General features: G+C 31.4%; 2 protein-coding genes across 3 annotated transcripts in view; one reads left to right on the top strand and one right to left on the bottom strand.

Moving 5' to 3' along the window:
• LOC106459464 overlaps positions 1 to 18,952 on the top strand; it is a 79,438-nt gene that overhangs the window by 18,005 nt on the left and 42,481 nt on the right. The window lies entirely within an intron of this gene.
• The window catches only part of LOC106459468 (protein TRI1-like), a 33,909-nt gene continuing 25,298 nt past the window's right edge, over positions 10,342 to 18,952 (bottom strand). For both annotated transcript variants that reach the window (XM_013919088.2, XM_022385961.1), the window contains 6 exons: positions 18,053 to 18,136; positions 16,269 to 16,326; positions 15,300 to 15,364; positions 13,752 to 13,811; positions 13,414 to 13,468; positions 10,342 to 12,299 (listed from right to left, as the gene is read on the bottom strand). In XM_013919088.2, coding sequence (XP_013774542.1) covers positions 12,226 to 12,299; positions 13,414 to 13,468; positions 13,752 to 13,811; positions 15,300 to 15,364; positions 16,269 to 16,326; positions 18,053 to 18,136 — 396 coding nt within the window. In that variant the 3' untranslated portion in view covers positions 10,342 to 12,225. The remainder of the gene's footprint in view (positions 12,300 to 13,413; positions 13,469 to 13,751; positions 13,812 to 15,299; positions 15,365 to 16,268; positions 16,327 to 18,052; positions 18,137 to 18,952) is intronic.

The raw sequence follows: 18,952 nt of genomic DNA, 5'->3' as shown, positions 1-18,952 counted from the left end.
TGGATTATGACCAGTTTCAATTGTGAAACACCTTTTAAGTAGTTAAGATCTTAATTTGGTGATGTCCCCAATCCATTCATAGGTGCTTGTTTTCTCTAGTAGACAAAGCTGGTTTGTTGCTAGGGGGATCTACTGACCATTCTCCCAGTTTAACTCTATTAATTATCCATACTGTATGTAAGAATTTCTCATATTCTTCCAGCAATCTTTCTATCTCTCCTGTTTTCTTTGTTGTTTTTTTCAGGAGCTTTGCCTTCTTTAACCTCGCTGTTTAAAGCCTTTTTGGCTAAAACTGTTTGACTCTTTATATTATCTGGATCACAACAGTGTTTGGGTTACCAGTGCAGTCCAAATCTACTTCAGAGACCTTGAGTGTATATAATTCTTGATTGAAGACAAGAATGGAATATCATTATCCACGCCTGCTGAACCTTCTCCCACAAAGTAATTACACTCTGAATGCATTATAATAAAAATACTGTACATTTAGCTTCACCTTTCAGTTTTTAACTGTGTGTATAGGCGTTAATTAATCATCTGTATACTCTTCTCGGTCAAACTAACTTATGTTTCACAAGAGTTCTCCATTTGTCTTTGTCTCTTAGTTACAAGTTACAATGCTTATGAGTTTTATTTTCAATTGATAGTTTCACTTTACTCACTGACACTTCTGTTTGGCAAATGAAGTGCTGCCACCAATACCTGCAAAATACAGTTCAAACATTGTTTTCCTGTAAGTATGGCGTGACCCCTTCTTTACTTGTACCTGCCAAATATTTCAAAACTGGAACATTTGCACAAGCGTAAATGAAAACAACAGCTTATTGTATTTTTCAATAATGTTTCACAAACTAGTGTCCACAGTTAACTTCATAACTCTAAATAACAGTCACTATCAAATTCCTGCATTCTCATTCATAGGTTGCCTTATGGTCATGTTATTGGCGATTGGTTCGTTGTGTGTTGGACAACATTTATCAATAACTTTGTGTCACACCTTCCACACAAATAATTACAAATGTATGTTCACAATCATCTAAATTCCCATCCATAACACATTGTCACATACACAAGTAGCTTTTGACCGATTGCCCAGGACTTATGTGCCATTACTTCGGTAAAAGATTTGGACCACTCTCATAAACAGTGTGTCGGTTGTTATGGTTTCATAATATGTCACCTCCCGTGGTGAAACTCATAATAATTTACAGGCCTCATGAAATAAACAGTTACTGGCAGAACTTACCTGAACTAGACTATTCAGTCAAAATTCTTGTTGCCAGAATTCATATTCATTTTGTTGTTACCTAGTGTATCAGTACTTACCAGCTTTATCTAAATACAGTTGTCCACAGTGAATGTGCTTTCAATGTCCAGAATGGCTGTCGACCACAGACTATTAAGACGCTATACAACAATATGATCCATTCATGTTAATTGGAATCAAATAAAAGTAGATATAGGTTACCTCAGTGAAATAAGACCTACTTTACCAAAAAGTCAGTCAGCTCACCTTTTTGTTGGTAGAGAATCCAACACCCTTACTGCACATGGAGCAGTCATACACAGTTAGTTGTATGTGTAACATTTTCCTTGAGAATCCTGCAGCTGGAGAACTGACACTCCTCAGATAAGGGTGAACGATCTTCAAGAAATGTCAGACTTCCATTTTGCAATGTAAAATCGCTCAGTAGCTTAGAAAGCAAGGGCCACAAAGCCTTTTATTTTGTTAGTTCCTCAACCAACACATGTTACAGCTGTAGTGTCAGAAATGCAGTTAATATAACAAATTTGACACTACCACCTTATGGCTCAGGAAGTAAGGACAGCCATGACCCTTTAGGTCAGTAATATTTCAACTTCATGACTGTGTTGACTGAGTGACTATCACAAAATGCATTTCTATATTAGTCGGACTATCACTCATTAGCTTGGAAAGCAATGGCTGCAACACCTTTTCAGTCATTAGTTTCTCGACCAATTGACCATCTTAGCTGGCTTGTCACCTCAAACAAGAAATCAGGAGGTAGTCAGATATTATATGACGAATGCAGCTGTGAAGATGCACCACCTCACTGTCCACCTGATCAAGATTCAGCATTAGGCACAGCACGACATGTCCATGATTCTGCTCATCCCAGACAGTAACCTACCTGAAATGTTCTCGGGCATGGCTCAGCCTTTCATCAGGCTTCTTTCTCATGCACTGGGGGAGAGGTCTGCCTTGTCCCCATCATGTCCACCTTGGACTGGACAGTCTGGCTTGATGGGAAAGTTCTCAAGGAAGTGAAACCAGTCCCAGGTGTGCCCCCTATAAGGTAAACTACAACACTGTAATATTTAGGTTAAAACCAAGGTTAAGTTAAAATTATACACGTCTTGTACCACAAGTTAAAATAAAAATATTCTAGTAAAATCTGAAAGAAAGTTAAAGGTATAATAAAAGTAAAATCATACCAAACTTCTAAAAAAAGTCAAATGAATAATCCTACCAAAATCTCAGTTAAGTTACATACATATACACTATCAAAAGTAAAGTGCAATCCTTAGTTTAAAAGTTCAGTAAATTCTTTGAAAAATCTCTTAAACAAAGAAACGCATTTTTTATATAAAATGTATAATAACAACTTATGCCAGGTTTGCACACAAAACACAATCTTGCATTTGACCTCCATCCACTTGCTGGTGTAGAGAAACCACAGATCATTATCTGTTTCACTTACAGACCAGACATCACACGTTACTTTCACTGCAAAAAAATTGGTTAACTGCCAATTAATGAAGAAATCCTAGACAGAGCTAGCAAGAAGTAGCATTTGCTTGAACAACTTTACACTTCCAAACTGAACTGACTAAAAATACAGAAATTAAAAAATTACATATTAAACTGAGTAGAAAACATATGTTATCATTCTATACCACAGTATTAAGTAGCTTAGCTCTTTATGTATGAGAAGATACTTTATGTCTTACTGACTGAAGCTTGGCATGGCCAGGTGGTTAGGGTGCTCGACTCGCAATCTGTGGGTCGCGGATTCGAATCCCCGTCACACCAAACATGCTCGCCCTTTCAGCCGTGGGGGCGTTATAATGTGACGGTCAATCCCACTATTCGTTGGTAAAAGAGTAGCCCAAGAGTTGGCGGTGGGTGGTGATGACTAGCTGCCTTCCCTCTAGTCTTACACTGCTAAATTAGGGACGGCTAACGCAGATAGCCCTCATGTACCTTTGCGCAAAATCCATAACAAACAATACTGACTGAAGGGAATCTACTTGAATGTTGTTGTTGCTTAATTTTAACATGGAAATAATGTAAAGAGAAATTGGGTTAATTAAAAATACAGATTTAATTGGATATCATTTTACCTACTTCCGCTGATCTACTGCACATCCATATTTCTTGCAATACCTTCTAGTTTGGTTAAAAGTGTTAACATAAATCATATCAACCTAACATATTTTGAATATGCTTATCATTCATTACTATCAACAGTAAGCCTCTTTTAACAATATTTAACTTACTAATCAGATTTTATGATTTAATTGTTTTTCAACCAACACTAAAGACACAGTTCAAATTGGAATATATTTTAGGAACACCATATTTTTTGTTGTTGAATACTATGAATGGGTTATTTTCATTGGTAATATATGTCAAGTTACAGATAATGGGGCATGAGTACCCTCTAATTCAGAGTGATCAAAGTAATGGCCTAATGAAATAATTTTCTTTTCAGGAGTGTTTTTTAAAGACACTAAAAATTCATGCAGTAATAAGAATCCGCCTACTCTGGGCATTGATAAAGTCTTTATCTGTCGTTATACTTCAATCACTCGGCAGGTGGAATCATGAAGAAGTTTGTTCCAATTAGCATGATGGGCTATAGTATTGACTTATATAGTGTCCAAGGTGTTCCCAGAATTGTTCATTGGAATTTAGAAGAGCATTTCTTGCTGGCCAGTCCATGACTTTAATTGTTTCTTGTTCGAGATAGCTAATCACAACTAAAATTACCGAGCATTAATTATGTTGCACCAGGAAATGTTCTAGTAGGAGGGTTGCAAGACTGAATCCATTAGCATGTCAAAATATAGTTGAGTAGTATATCTACCCCTCGAAAGTACAACACAGTCTGTAATTCTATTTATACTGATGCTTTTTCATATAATAACTGAATCGCCATCAAAACATTCATATTCAACAAATTTTCACTTCGAGATAGTTAGACACAAATCTAACGAACTTCGCTATTTAGTGAAAAAAGGCTTCATTTGCTATGGCGTTTATAGCCAAATTTCTACTATGATATTCTTACTGGAAACATGAAGAAGAGGATCAATAATGTAAAGAAATGTGTAAAAATATATTAAATGTTATTGTGATTTATGAAATTTTTTAACAACGAATTTCTGAGTTAACCAGACTACTTATGTACTTTTCGGTAATAAAGAACAAGTAGAGTTCACGCAAAATCCAGAAAAGCTAGAATAAAATATAGGTATTTGTATGGCTTGATCTGAGAAGTGTTTTTGTGATGGCTTTTTCTATACATATTGTGGTCCTAGTGGTTTTCTATCTCCACAAGATAACCACTCTCATCACTTTGATCATGGCTGTCCATGTCTTCTTAGGATCTTGTGAACATACCTGGTCTATAGGTAGATGTGCTTCTCTTTGGCCAGTTGGCATTTTTATTAGCATCAACAGAAGTTCTTATTTGGCCTTTTTATGGGTTGTTTTATCTGCAACTGGTTTCCTGTCAAGATCACATTCATATCTACACTGGTAGCACATAGAGCATTTTACTACCATACTCTTGCAAGAAAGCTTTGAATTATGATGCTTCTGGCATTTCTCTTCCAATTATGACGGAAAACATGCTGGTTGTCCAGAAAATTACAAGCTTTGTGAGAATCTCTTCTTCTTACGACTTTAATCCTATTTTGGTGTGGGATTAGCTGCTCGAGTTTTCCTTCTCCATAGATTACAGTCCTGTACATCATTTCAAGTCATCTCCCTGTCTACCACATCTCTCAACTATATTTTCTGTCTTTCTCTACAGATATTGTATTACAGTAAAACCATGATCTCAGGCAAAGTTTATAAACAAACTCCATCTATTAAAAGATAAAATCATTGTATCCTCTAGTTTTTTCTTCAGCTTTTGGGTTGATAAACGCCATTGGATTCCTCATAGGACAGTTCACATTCATTAAAATTTGCAAGAGAGTTCAGGAACTACCAGATGTGTGTTCCAGGAGGTGGAATATTGTTTGTTATCTAGTTGACTGGGAGATTCGTTGTTAAAAACAGTAAGATACACATAAAACTCTTAAAGCCACTAAATGATTTATGGGTGTGTAAAATATAAACAGTACTGTGAGAAATAGTATTAAAGATATTGTGGCATTATCTATTTATATGAAGCAGAAATATTTGTGTGTGTCCACCTCACGTGCATATAGTTTTCTTGACAGATCAACCAAACTTGGCATATACTCAGGATTCCACAAGAAGTGACATAAAGATCTCAGGATACAGAGTTAACTGTAATTTAAAACCAAGCACATGAATCGGAAATGACATAGACATGACATCTTGACTCCTTTAGGGTCAGAGTTTAATCTTTTCTAAAAGTGCAAAACTACATGGAAGGCACATTCTCTCTGTAACTGACCAATCAGAAAAAAGGCACCGAAATATCTCTGGTCAATGTAGCAGCTAAAAGTTATCAAATAAACCAAACAGAAGGTCAAGTAGGACTTAATGCAATTGTCTCATGAAAAAATAGATAAGTTCCTTGACCGGTCAGGCTAGAAAAAATAATATATCCAACAGAAACGGTATATGATTTCAATGGCTGAAACTTAGGTTTCATGACAGAACCAGTGTTTGAAGTGGGGTGGGATGCCATCCCACTTTTTTTTTTAGGAGGTCCTGAAACCATCCCCGCTACCTTTTAGTAGACTTTAAATCGCCCCAGTACTTTAGTAATTGCCTATGAGTATGCCAAATATTTTACCCTTTCTTTCTTCTTCCCTTTCGCACTTGTACGAACGGCATAATACGACAATGGAACAAAGTACAACGCCTAGAGTCTCACACACGTTTTTTTTCCACTCCCACTTTCTGTAAACAGTCTAATTCGCTAATCCACCACTCTCAACGATAGTCATGACTGTAAGTTTCTCAGAAGGGAAAGGTTCAACAGAAGATACAATAAATATTTACGGCAGCAAGAGACTTGGGAGAGAAACTATACAATTTCTTTTTCTTAAAATGTTGTGTAAGAGGAGGCAGGAATGAAATAAAGTAGTGCACGGATGGAGAGGATGAGCCCTCTCGTTACAGGCTTGGTCCGTGCGACCAAGGCTACAACCACGTTTCAATGCTATAACTTTTAATATAGTACCTGTATTTTCACAAAATTTGGCAAGCTTTCAGTAAGCACTACAAATCTTGGATACACAAAAATCAGATTTTTTAAATTAAGTATTTTTACTACAAACTTCACAAAACATCCCACTTTCTGTTTTCCCCCACTTCAAGCACCAGCTGGAACTATATCTGGGTTACAACCTCTTAATATTTCCTATAGATCATTTTCCAGACGGTTCTGCTATGATTTGTGTTTGGCGAAAAGCTTCAGCAGATATTTCCTTTGCAACATCTCAACCGACAATTGGTCCAGTTATCAACGCTATTTTCAAATTTTGAACAAATCGACTTTCGAGATCTACATGTGCCGATGTTTCCGTTTATCAACGTTATATTTTAAGATCTGTGCAAGAACTCAGCATATAAAATATGTAGTACTTTACATGCTAAAAGATCCCCCCCCCCCTCCGGGAGTGACATAAGGGGACTGGTCCCCTCTATCTTCCCTGTGCGTTTAACGAATATGTCAACTAGTTAGTAATATTAAGATAATCTGAAAATTATCCAAAACAAGAAAATGATATATTTGGATGATATACAATTTTAGTAGTATCACTTAACATTTTTTTATAAGTTTTTTAAAATATTGTAAACATCCTAACCCGTTAAATATTTAATTTAGTAATTTTTTTTACGTTTTCAAATTATATTGCATCTCAAAGGTGCTAAGATAATTTCCAATCTCATCAGTCTTCGAATATTCACGTTAACAAAGCTTTTCATGTTCTTTTCGCTCTTTTGAAGATCAAATATTATTTTTTCTTCAACGATTATATATAAAAAAAAGAGACTACAACATGACTTAACAAAACTCAGAAAATCTAGGACACATTCAGACATACGTGTAAAGTAAATAACGCGATTTCCCGAACTAAAAAATTTAAAACATCTTGTTTACTTCAGACGAAATGCTACTACACATTAATGGAGGTCAAGGTACGAAGGAGATGAACTATTTTGAATCGTGCACTCCCACAAAAGCGAGCGTTGGCTGTTGAGAGAAAGCCCCACTCCTCCGTGAGATCAGAAAATGACACACGTAACATTATTCTTCCTATTGACCCTAAATACAACAAAATAATTCACCCTGAGCAATTGTGTTTGGTGGAAAGCCTTAAGAATGAAAACGTCATGTAATTCTACAGGAAAAGTTAAGTATACAGTATCAGTTTACGTGATTAAAAAAAAATGACATCTGTGGAATAATTCATTTAAGACAAAGTAGAGAGATTAAGGCGGTGCAGCTTATCTGTGTACTTCTAGAGCAGCAACAAAGATCTCATAGCCGTAATTTGCTGTCTATATTAAGATATCAAATAATACTTTGAAAAACTGGAAAGTATTTGCAGTACTGCGTTCAACAAACAGTAGCACAACTCGCAATCTAAACAACTGTCTTGTATAGGTGATCTACATAGAATAATCTAAACTAATGTCTTGTATAGTTGATATACATAGAACAATCTAAAGTAGTGTCTTGTATAGGTGATCTACATAGAATAATCTAAACTAATGTCTTGTATAGGTGATCTACATAGAACAATCTAAACTAATGTCTTGTATAGTTGATATACATAGAACAATCTAAACTAGTGTCTTGTATAGGTGAAACTAATGTCTTGTGTAGGTGATCTGTACAGAACAATCTAAACTAGTGTCTTGTATAGGTGATCTGTATAGAACAATCTAAACTAGTGTCTTGTATAGTTGATATACATAGAACAATCTAAACAACTATCTTGCATAGTTGATCAACATAGAACAATCTAAATTAATGCCTTGTATAGTTGATCTACATAGAACAATCTAAACAACTGTCTTGTATAGTTGATCTACACAGAACAATCTAAACTAGTGTCTTGTATAGTTGATATACATAGAACAATCTAAACCAGTGTCTTGTATAGGTGATCTGTATAGAACAATCTAAACTAGTGTCTTGTATAGTTGATATACATAGAACAATCTAAACTAGTGTCTTGTATAAGTGATTTATATAGAACAATCTAAACTAATGTCTTGTATAGGTGATCTACATAGAACAATCTAAACTAGTGTCTTGTATAGTTGATATACATAGAACAATCTAAACTAGTGTCTTGTATAGGTGAAACTAATGTCTTGTGTAGGTGATCTGTACAGAACAATCTAAACTAGTGTCTTGTATAGGTGATCTACATAGAACAATCTAAACTAGTGTTTTATATAGGTGATCTACATAGAACAATCTAAACTAGTGTTTGTACAATCCATCTATACACAATGGTATTTAAACAAGTGAATTCTATAGTACTTCTATAAATAACATAATCTAAACAAGTTTTGCCAAGTAATTCTATGAAGATTGTAATTTATACACAACTCCATTAAGCCCATTTCTCTATCTGCAGTTTCATCTGGGTATACATACATAAATATTAAAAGAAACACCAGGTTTAAAATACTGTATCTTTTAACATCTTTAGTTGGTACATTATAAGAACCTTTCTTTTCTGTTTGGAAGTAATTTCAATGTTATGTAAATAACTTGTGAATGTCTTAAGTATTCAGTTATGTTTTATTTACAGGTTATTTTTATGGATACAAGTAATAAAAAAAAAGATTAAAAAGTAAGGATGATGTAGGGATGGCAATGCCAAGAAGTACAGAAACAAGGTGGGGATGAATATACAAAACGATTTAAAAATCCCTACATAAGTAGCCAAATCTTTCCAAGAAAAACTTTTATCTACAACTAAATGTTGAATTCCTTTCATTTGCATGACTTCATGTATGGATAACAATATTTAAGCTGAGTAATGTTATAAAGTCTTACAATGGCTAATTCCCATAAGCCTGTAACATTGATTGAATGGCTACTTATGTAGGGATTTTTGTATGGTTTTGTGTATTTATTCCTACCTTGTTTCTGCACTCCCCAAGTTAAAATGCAGCATTTAGGTGTGTAAATCATCACAACAACTTCAAGCATTAGTGACCTAGCCCTTCGGATGACACAATCACAACAATCAGTAGAACATTTGGCTGTTTTTATATATTTTTCTATATCTATTCTCCACTTGTATTTAGTATATATACTTTTATATTAGTGCTTCAAGTATCTTTAATACCACATATAAATAAGATTAGCTTGTATATTCCTTCCTCGTGTTTAACATACCTATGAAATTACTTTCTGGATTATTGCTATCAAGAAGTGTCAAACGAAAATTGAAATAATTTAAACGACGCCTAAAACTATATAGCATCATAGGTCCATAACCTTTAGCTCCCGTCGTCTGCTCTTTGCTAGACAATAGATTTCGGTTAGGAGATGTATACATGTTATTCATTAATGTACGTTACAGGCAAATAGTTTTAATTTTCTTACTTTATAGTATCCAGCATTGAATACCAGAAAATGATGTTCTTATGTTGAAAAGGTTTCATTTGTAACTAAGTGCTGAAAAGAACAATGATTATGTACAGGTTTTCCTATATGTCTACTTTATACAGAATGCTCCCATAACACGAACGAAATGCGAAATCGATCATGATGCTAATGTTTTAACTTATGTCAATTTCCGACATTTATCATTATGTTGTTTACAAACTTTAATTGATCAGTTAGTTTCTGTTTAAACAGAAGACCTGATGTGAAACATTAAGCCCCTAGGTTATTACATGACAGGATACCCTACTCCTAATGAACATCTCATGAAAGTGTGATTTTGAAAGGTCCAAGAATGATTTGCGAGTCTAATATTTTCATTTTATTGCTCTTAATAGTTTATGTCACTTTTTGGTAAATGGTTAGCAAAACAATGAAAGGAATATGGTGAATTTAGTTTATTGTTTTAATCGTAGAAAGTCCCTCAGTCCTTAAAGAAATTAACTGTTTAATAAAACAAACTCACACAAAATTAAACACGTGTGGATTTAATGGGTATTGAAAGAGGCCAAACAAACAAAATATTTTGTCATATGATTATGTAACATAAATTAAAAACAATACAATAATGGGTTAATGCAAAATAAAAACGCTACTTTTGTAACTACTAGACAACTGAGAACACTGACAATAGAACCTACAACTCTACTCTTCCAACTATGTTATTTCGTTTCTGCAGGATTTAATGATAGAAAAATACACTTTTACAAGACAAATTTACAAAAGTTGCAAAGCTAATGTTATGCTTTACAGCTACTTTCTTACAATTAAAATTCCGATGAAAGAAAAACAGCTGCAAACAAAAATAACACACTTTGATCTGAAAATTTTTCTTTAAACATTTGTTTCTTAATTCTATTATGACAAACAAAAATATTTATAATAATGATGGTAATAAAAACAAGATGCTATTTAATTAACAGCTGAATGTTTTGTAACCATCAGGGTAATAATAATAATAACATAGAAAAATGGGTACATACATTTTTGATAACACTTAAAACATTCACTATCTTCAAAACTTTGAGGGTATATATATATATATATATGTTATATATGTACAACTCCAAAATGTTAATATCCACAAATTTTCTTAATTGTAGAAAAGTGATGCTCTTAAAACTGTGAAAATAGACGAGATGAACATTTTAAGAAAGTCTCTTGCATTATTTACATATTAAGAAATAAATCTTTTTATAAAGTTTGTCAGCTTTTCAAAACCAGAATTTCTCTTATTGACCGAAAAAGGTTTACTAAAGGTTTTCTAAATAATCTTTTATTCTAAGTTAAAAAAATTACTTTTTCAAGTACTTTACAAGAAAAAGACAACGTAATATTTTTGAAGGAAGAAAATATGAGGCTGTCAACAAGCAGTACACTATACTTGTTATAACACATAATGTAACTGAAACACTCACTTCAGGGTTTTTCTACTGTACTTGCAGTATTCTTTTTTCACAGCCCTGATATAGCACTTTATCCTCACAGTTATCACTTAATAATCCTCATGAGTAAACACTGAGTTGAACATTCACAAGCTTATGTAAAAGTACACACAAGTAACAGTTAAGAACTATTTTTAATATTTACGTGGTTAAAGTTTAGGTTTAACTGACTGTTAAAATGGGAAAATATAAGACCAAATTGAACAGCATAAAATTTAGTTAAGACTTAGCTAATTATTCAAATAAGTAAGAACTGACTGTATTGTACTCTTCACATGATAATAGTGAGTAAGTCTCATTAGCTGTTCACATTGATGAGAATTAAGTCTTTAATAGTTTACATTTATCTGAAAGTTTTATTTTATTGTGCATAAAAATATTTTTTTTTGGTATTTCAAAGTAAACTATTTTTTATGGATAGTATAACAAACATATTTTGCAGAAACTTTATTCAAAAGACAAGTTAAACACTACCATGGCACCATCATATGTCGAGCTGTCATTCTCAAGACATACAGAGATATCAACTCAGTTAACTTGTATGTCTATTTCCTGTAATGTGTAGTCAAAGTACTTTAAATGAAGCACTGAACATTAATATGAATATTATGATAAAATAAGATGTTCTAATAAAACTTTAGTAAATGTTAGGATGCAGAGTACAATGACATTAACCCCACTTTCCTTCCCTCAAAAATTATATGCCAAAAAATAGGAAAATTTACCTCAAATTTGTTTTTCCCTGCCTTTACTTTAAACTTTCAATATTTGTATGTTGTTTATAACTAAAGCCTGGTTTACATGGAGTAAACTCCTTAGTTCTTTAGTGTGTATTACACTTAAAAATACAAAAAATGTACACTTAAACCAACAAAGGCTGGATGATCTATTACAAACATTCATTATAATCATTAAGTATGTTTTTGATCCTTTATGTGATTCTTCAAATACTTCATTATGGCAAACATTCTAACACGTTTCACACCTGCAAGTATGCAAAAGAATATTTTAATACCATAAGTAGTGAAAAAAAAAATTTTTACATTAAATTTTGTTGTTTCTTCCTACTTACACTCGTTGGAGCAAACTATGATTATTTAAAATTTTCTTCTTAATTATTATTGTTAAAAAAACAACATTATTACAACTTGTAATGGACAAAAATAAATTTCATTCTGCAATAATTACAGTTTCAGAAATCTTAATAAAAGCACAATATACAACAAATTAATAATAATACAAACTTCAGGTCAATGTTTTTACACAACATAATAAATTAAAATCAATTTGATATGCCTAGCTTCCGATAGTCACCATTACCTGTGAACCAAAGAATGTTAAAACCCAACACTGCAAACACCAATACAGATAGCCATATTCAATCTAAAGTACCATTTGATGCTGAAACTAAAATGTGTAAACCAAGAAGTTTCTGATACTGATACCAAAATGTATTTCAAAAAAACTAAGAACACATAGTAACAATTTTACAATTCTAACACATTAAAACCTTGTTCACAAATAAGTGGGCTAGCATTAATAGTGGCTTTTACTTAACTATAAGACTGAAGAGGTGGTAGCATTGGTAAGTTTTTCATACACACTAACTTAAAGAACCCAATGTGAGAAGCACGACTGTTTAAAGTGGTAAATGATTATGTCTTCCTAAAAGTCCTTGAAAGATTTATCAAATTGTCCATTCCTTTTGCAAATCAACCACAAGTAGTGAAATGACAAAAAATGTTGTAATTAATGTCAAAAATTTTCACAAAACTACATGCTATACATATCAAAACGAATTCAAAATTTTGGTAATCACATTAATTTTGTTTATGTGAATTGCTAAAAAGGAAAAAAAAAATGTTTTGAATAAATTGTGACATCCAGATCTTGCAATCAAAGCAATGCTTTCAATAATAAAATCAAAATAGCATTGTAATTACATACTTAAAACTTGGAAAAATCTCTAATTCTCATCATAAATTAAGAAACAAAGTTATATATATACTCCTGTTTAAAATAAGTATCATACAATGAAAGCACAGTAGAATGTGAAGCTCATAAATTCTGTTTTCAGAGTACAACTTTATCTCACTTACCAAATATATTTTGTAGCTGGTTATCAAAAATTGCATACTGTTTGTTTGTTGGATCCTACAAGGAACAAAAATACACAAGTTTTTAAACTGACGATTGCTAATTGTTTGTTAAATCCTATATGAAATAAAAAGTTGTATTCGGGTAATTAATAATCAAATAAAAAATCAAAATAACTAAAAAGGTTATCTAAATTTGTAAGGTTTGTGCATGTTTTAAATTTTAGAATGAATAGGTAACAAACATTATAATAAAAGAAATTATGATAAGAAAGTACTTAGAGACATCCATTTTTTTGGGCTAAACCATTAGGAATGTTTAGGCCACTTATAACACTTACAAAAAGGTTTCTTTCTCTTGCTATCTCCCACATCTTCTTCACAACATCATGTCTTGCCATCTGTGAAATAGAGGAAAATAAAATCTGTCTGTTTATTTGTTTAATCTGTTTAATCTTGTTGTTTGTATCTGCAATGTCAAATCCTAAACTTAAAATTCGAAAAACCTCTTATTGTGCAAATTTATACAATATTTATTGAAAATTAAAGATTGTATTCTGAATCTATACGACGAAAAATTTCTTAATTGCATATGCTATTAACTCTTGGTTTGACAGATCTCAAAAATGAGCTAACTTATGCAAAAAACATTAAAAGTGTCAGAAAAATTGTTAATATAATCTTGCTTATAAGTGAAGTTCCTCTACTATTGGTACTGAGTAAAAGAAAAAAAACAATTGAAACTTAAGTCTGGTATTTTATGGAAATGACAGGGGTTACAAAAATGTGAAAGTAAATAACCATTGATATATATATTAGGTCTGGCTAGCAAAGTCTATGCTACTATAACAGAGTGCATACTAATTTTCTCAAGGTGATATCTGGCTATAAAAATTTATGGAAGAAGCTAAACTTTTTTAGTAAAACAAAGCATAAATTTTACTGCAAGTAAGTAAAATTTTAGTTTTTCTGAATCAATATCAGAAACATATTTTTTATGTCTAAAGTTAAAGAAACAATAAAAAAAAGAAAGAAGATATATGTGTCATTTTGTTAAGATTACATACGAAAGTACTCATACCTGTACAATGGATAAAATATTTTATTGTGTAACCACTTCATATTCATCATGTTATGAAATTTGCCCGTTTGTGTAACAATCATACAAAAGTCTTCAAAGTTTATTTCAGGATTTAACTTCATATAATTTCTTTCAATAAAATGAGTAAATTTTGAAAAAATTTCATCTGAGATACTTATGCAAACATACTGAGGTTGTCTTGTATAAAAAAAATTTAACATTACGATTTACTTATATTAAAAACTAGGTAAATAACATTTGATAAATAAAATATAGTCCTTTTAATATTAAAAATGTTTAGACAAGAAGAAGTATGAATTCTTTACACATCACAACAGGCTTTATGCAGGAAAAGACAGCTTACTGTTTATGAATGTACTAGTTTAATTTTCACTTTACACAATTAAAAATATATTTGTGTTATTACACACAGTATATCTTGTAATTCAGTTCTTTCACTCATTACATGTTAAAACAGTGTTATAAGTTAACCAAGCAAAACCAACAACCAAATAAGGCAAGGCAAGATTCACAAAGCTCTTTCTTGATTTATCGTAGCTTTGAAATTGAACAGCCAAGCACATTTTCAGTGGTGGTAACTGTGATCTCAAAACACTAATTTAGCTTACTTTTTCAAGTCAATTGACCACCAATCTGACCAGTGACTTAAACACTATGCCTGGGCAAACTTAACTATTTTGCAGTAACTATTTTTAAAGCACAATTAAATTTAGTAAAATCAAGATACATATATGTAGTGTCTTGATGAGACTTTTTGACTTAAACCACAAACACATAACAAACGAACCTCATTAGCACCAACAAGCCCTGCTAGCTCTGGAGAGAGAAGACACTTCCTTGTATAAGCAGTTTCTGTGACAGAAAAAAAAAAGTTTAATCATATTTTTCCTGAATGAAAGCCAAACCACCTTCATACAAAAATCAGCCTTAAATAAGGCTGAAATACAAATTCACAGACTGTATTGCAGCTACTAATCACTCTTGTACAGCACTTATTCTACACCTTACCGAGTTTTCAAATTGTTTTATTACTATGGAATTAGTTATGTAAAAATATCTTTAAAGCAAAAAAAAAAAAAAAAGGAAATAAGAAAGCTGCCAGAGTTAACTTTGAGTACTTCATGCAACATACATTACAGCAAAAATTTAACACCAAGACTATGGTATATAAATATCTGTCAGTATGAAATTGTTCTCAATTTATAAGAACATTATGAAATTACAACACAGAAAATATACTATCTTTAGCTTTGAAATAAAGAACATATTAGTGTAAAGAATAAAATAAAATTGTTTTTCTTTACAATAATTTGGCACAGATTATCATTCATTTGTTTTAATGAAAAGCAGCATAATAGGTTATATGTGCTATGTCTGTCATGGGGAATCAAACCTCAAATTTTAGCATTTTAATTCCATAAACTCAATGCTAACCTACCGAGAGATGTCAAAGATTCTAAATTTGCATTATCATGATTCTCTGGATAAAATTACAATCACCTAAAGGTTTTAATTTAAAACTCTTTTGTATTGGAAGTGACTTTAAATTCAAGTTTTCATAATATTAATGCTATTGTCATCTTGCAGTTTCCTTAAGATTTACCTTGTATTTGAAAGCAGCACAAATTTTATACTGATGAAAAAGTTTACCTAAATACACAGTTATATACATCTAAATTAAATATTTGTATAATAATTTTTAAAGAGACTTAGTACAGAAAATTGCAGAATTATAGGTTTATTCCCTTGAAATTACCTTTTTTCTGTCTGGGTTTGTCACTTTTCTTTTTTTCTTTTGGTTCTTTTTTACCTGGCTATTAAGAGAGTGGATGTAAAGTTAGGCCCACAAATAAAACAAACCTACACCACCTGTAGCCTACAATGCTGAATTTATTGTTAAACTAGGCCAAAGATTTTTATGAAACATAAAGGGTACCTTATTTATAGTAGCTTAGCAAACTTCATTAAATTCAAATTCTGTGAAAGAAACTTTACCTATTAAATGACAAAATATGTACCATTAAAATATTAACACAACATATCTTGAATATTACTTGATTTCCAAACTTGATACAAATGTGCCTCTGAAACTGACCACAAGTGTCATAAAAGGCACAGAGTTTTGATTTCAAAGCAGTTTTTTGTAGCACACATTTCCAAGCCAAGTGTCCACAAGTCAAGACACTGACCTGAACAGTGTGCAATAATGACTAACTTAGATTTTGGTTGTAAAGTTTTTAAATAACATTCACTTACCATTAAAAAAGCTGTAAACTATAAAAATGAGTTAAATAATTTAGCAAGTTTTGGAAATGTATTACTATAGTAAAAAATTCTCTCTCTCCTAGTATTGTAACTATTTTAGAGAAATGTTTATCTTCATATAATACTTGAACATATGAAAAAGTCAGAGATCTTAAAGTACGAAAACTGAAATATGAAAATAAGAGGACCAACTGACCTTAGATTATAAATCAGTGGGCATTTTTTTTCTAGCAACAATACCTGCCAACTTTTTAAAACATCCATGGGTAACTCTTACATGGCTTTTTTTAGGCGAGCTTAGTGGAATATCAGTGATGTTAAAACTAATAAAACACAATTAATTTAAAACATATAACAAAAAACATCAAAAAGTGAAGCAAAAAACTACTAATAACAACTTTAAGCACTGCATTTAAGACATTTTTAGAATTTGTCTGGCATCCCAAAGTACAAGTTCATATTTGCTAAGACACTATCATCACTTGAAATCTTGAAAATATGATGATAAATGTCTTGTTTTTCACATGATTGTCCTTTTATGTCAATGGCTAAATTTCTATAACCCTTTGTTGCCATCCTTTTACGATATTACAGCATATGGTCTCAACAACTACAAATTAAGTGCAGCTTTCAAAATATCCAGAACTTATTGGCTAAAAATGACTGGACAGAAGAGATTTTACTATCTATATCAACATAGAATAAATAAAATGGTTTGAGCATCAATTTTTAATTTCTTGAGGTACTGGATAACCATTGCTTCTGTAAGAGTTAACAAGGATTCTAATGTGAAGTTCAAACTTTGGAACAATCAAATCTGGGATTTTTTTATAGTTTTGATGAAAGTATATTTCATTCCAGAAAACATTTTTATGTTAAATTATGTCTGTTTGAAAGCTATAAAAATTTTCTTTTACGACAAGATGTCAAATGTTTAATTAGGTTTAGCAAATACAGTAAGTGACAGCAAAATATTCCAAAGATTTATGGATTTGGAAAAGTTGGCAGGTATGAACACCAACTATTAAATGGACACTGTTTTCCTTCAAATCTGTTTTAGATTAAATCCTCATTTGATAAGGAAAAACAAAATAAGCACACACTGGACTGTTAGTTATAGTGAGAACATCATCATTTCTGAATAAAAATATGTGTTTCATGCAAATAAGATATTCTAAGTTTTTAATTTATGGAGCAGTATATAAGTAACTAAAAGGAATTAATTAGTTCTTGCTATATCTAATACAAATGAAAGATGTTTGAACAAAAACATACAGCTGGCCGTCTTTTTACAGCTCTTCTTCTACTTCTCAGTTCTTCTTCTTGTAGCTTTTTAGCATAAGCCTCATCATCAACTTCCTATAATTAGTGAATTATAAAATACAGTAGAAACATTCATATTTTGTAATGGAAACCACTCATTCTCAAATGCAAAAGTTTATGTTTATAAAATCTGGTTAATAATACAAATGTTCCTACAAGCCCTTCATAAGAATGCTAAATTTGATGACTGAAGTTGCATTTAAACTGTGTGTATACCTTTACAAGTTATTAAGAAAAATTAAGTATTTATGTGATATTATACACAAATGTAAAAGCCACACAATATCCCTACCATGATTAAACAGTATGTTTATATAGTTTAAATAGTTATAGTTTAAATTCTAGAAACATTGTTATTTACAGACTTGTTACAATTAATTTTCAACTCACAATATTTCCATTTATTATGATAGCCATTAAAAAAGTATAATTAAATTGGAAACAAACCTAGTCATAACTTTTAAAATATCTGTATGAAATAAGACATTCACAATCTCCAAGCATAACATAATAAGTAACACAAAGAAAGATTTAAATTAAATGTTTGGATCCTATAGATATGTTAATCCAAATCTTTATTCAACTAACAAAACTGTTGAAGTCAATTGAATATATCTTTATTAATAGATAATATATTCAATAACAATAAAAAAATCATACAGCTAGACATTAAAATATGAAAACTTGACTGCTTAATGTTTCATTTATTCATACCTTCAAATGTAAAGAGAGAAAGTTTATATTGTTTAATGTGACACATCTTAATATATTTTAAATATGTTAATTATATTACAAATTAAGCATCAAGACATGTTTGTGAATTGATGTCATCAGTTTGACAAACAGTGTGTA

Source organism: Limulus polyphemus, unplaced genomic scaffold (assembly GCF_000517525.1).
Source record: "Limulus polyphemus unplaced genomic scaffold, Limulus_polyphemus-2.1.2 Scaffold613, whole genome shotgun sequence".
NCBI classification, from domain to species: domain Eukaryota; kingdom Metazoa; phylum Arthropoda; class Merostomata; order Xiphosura; family Limulidae; genus Limulus; species Limulus polyphemus.
This window is presented reverse-complemented; position numbering and strand designations above follow the sequence as displayed.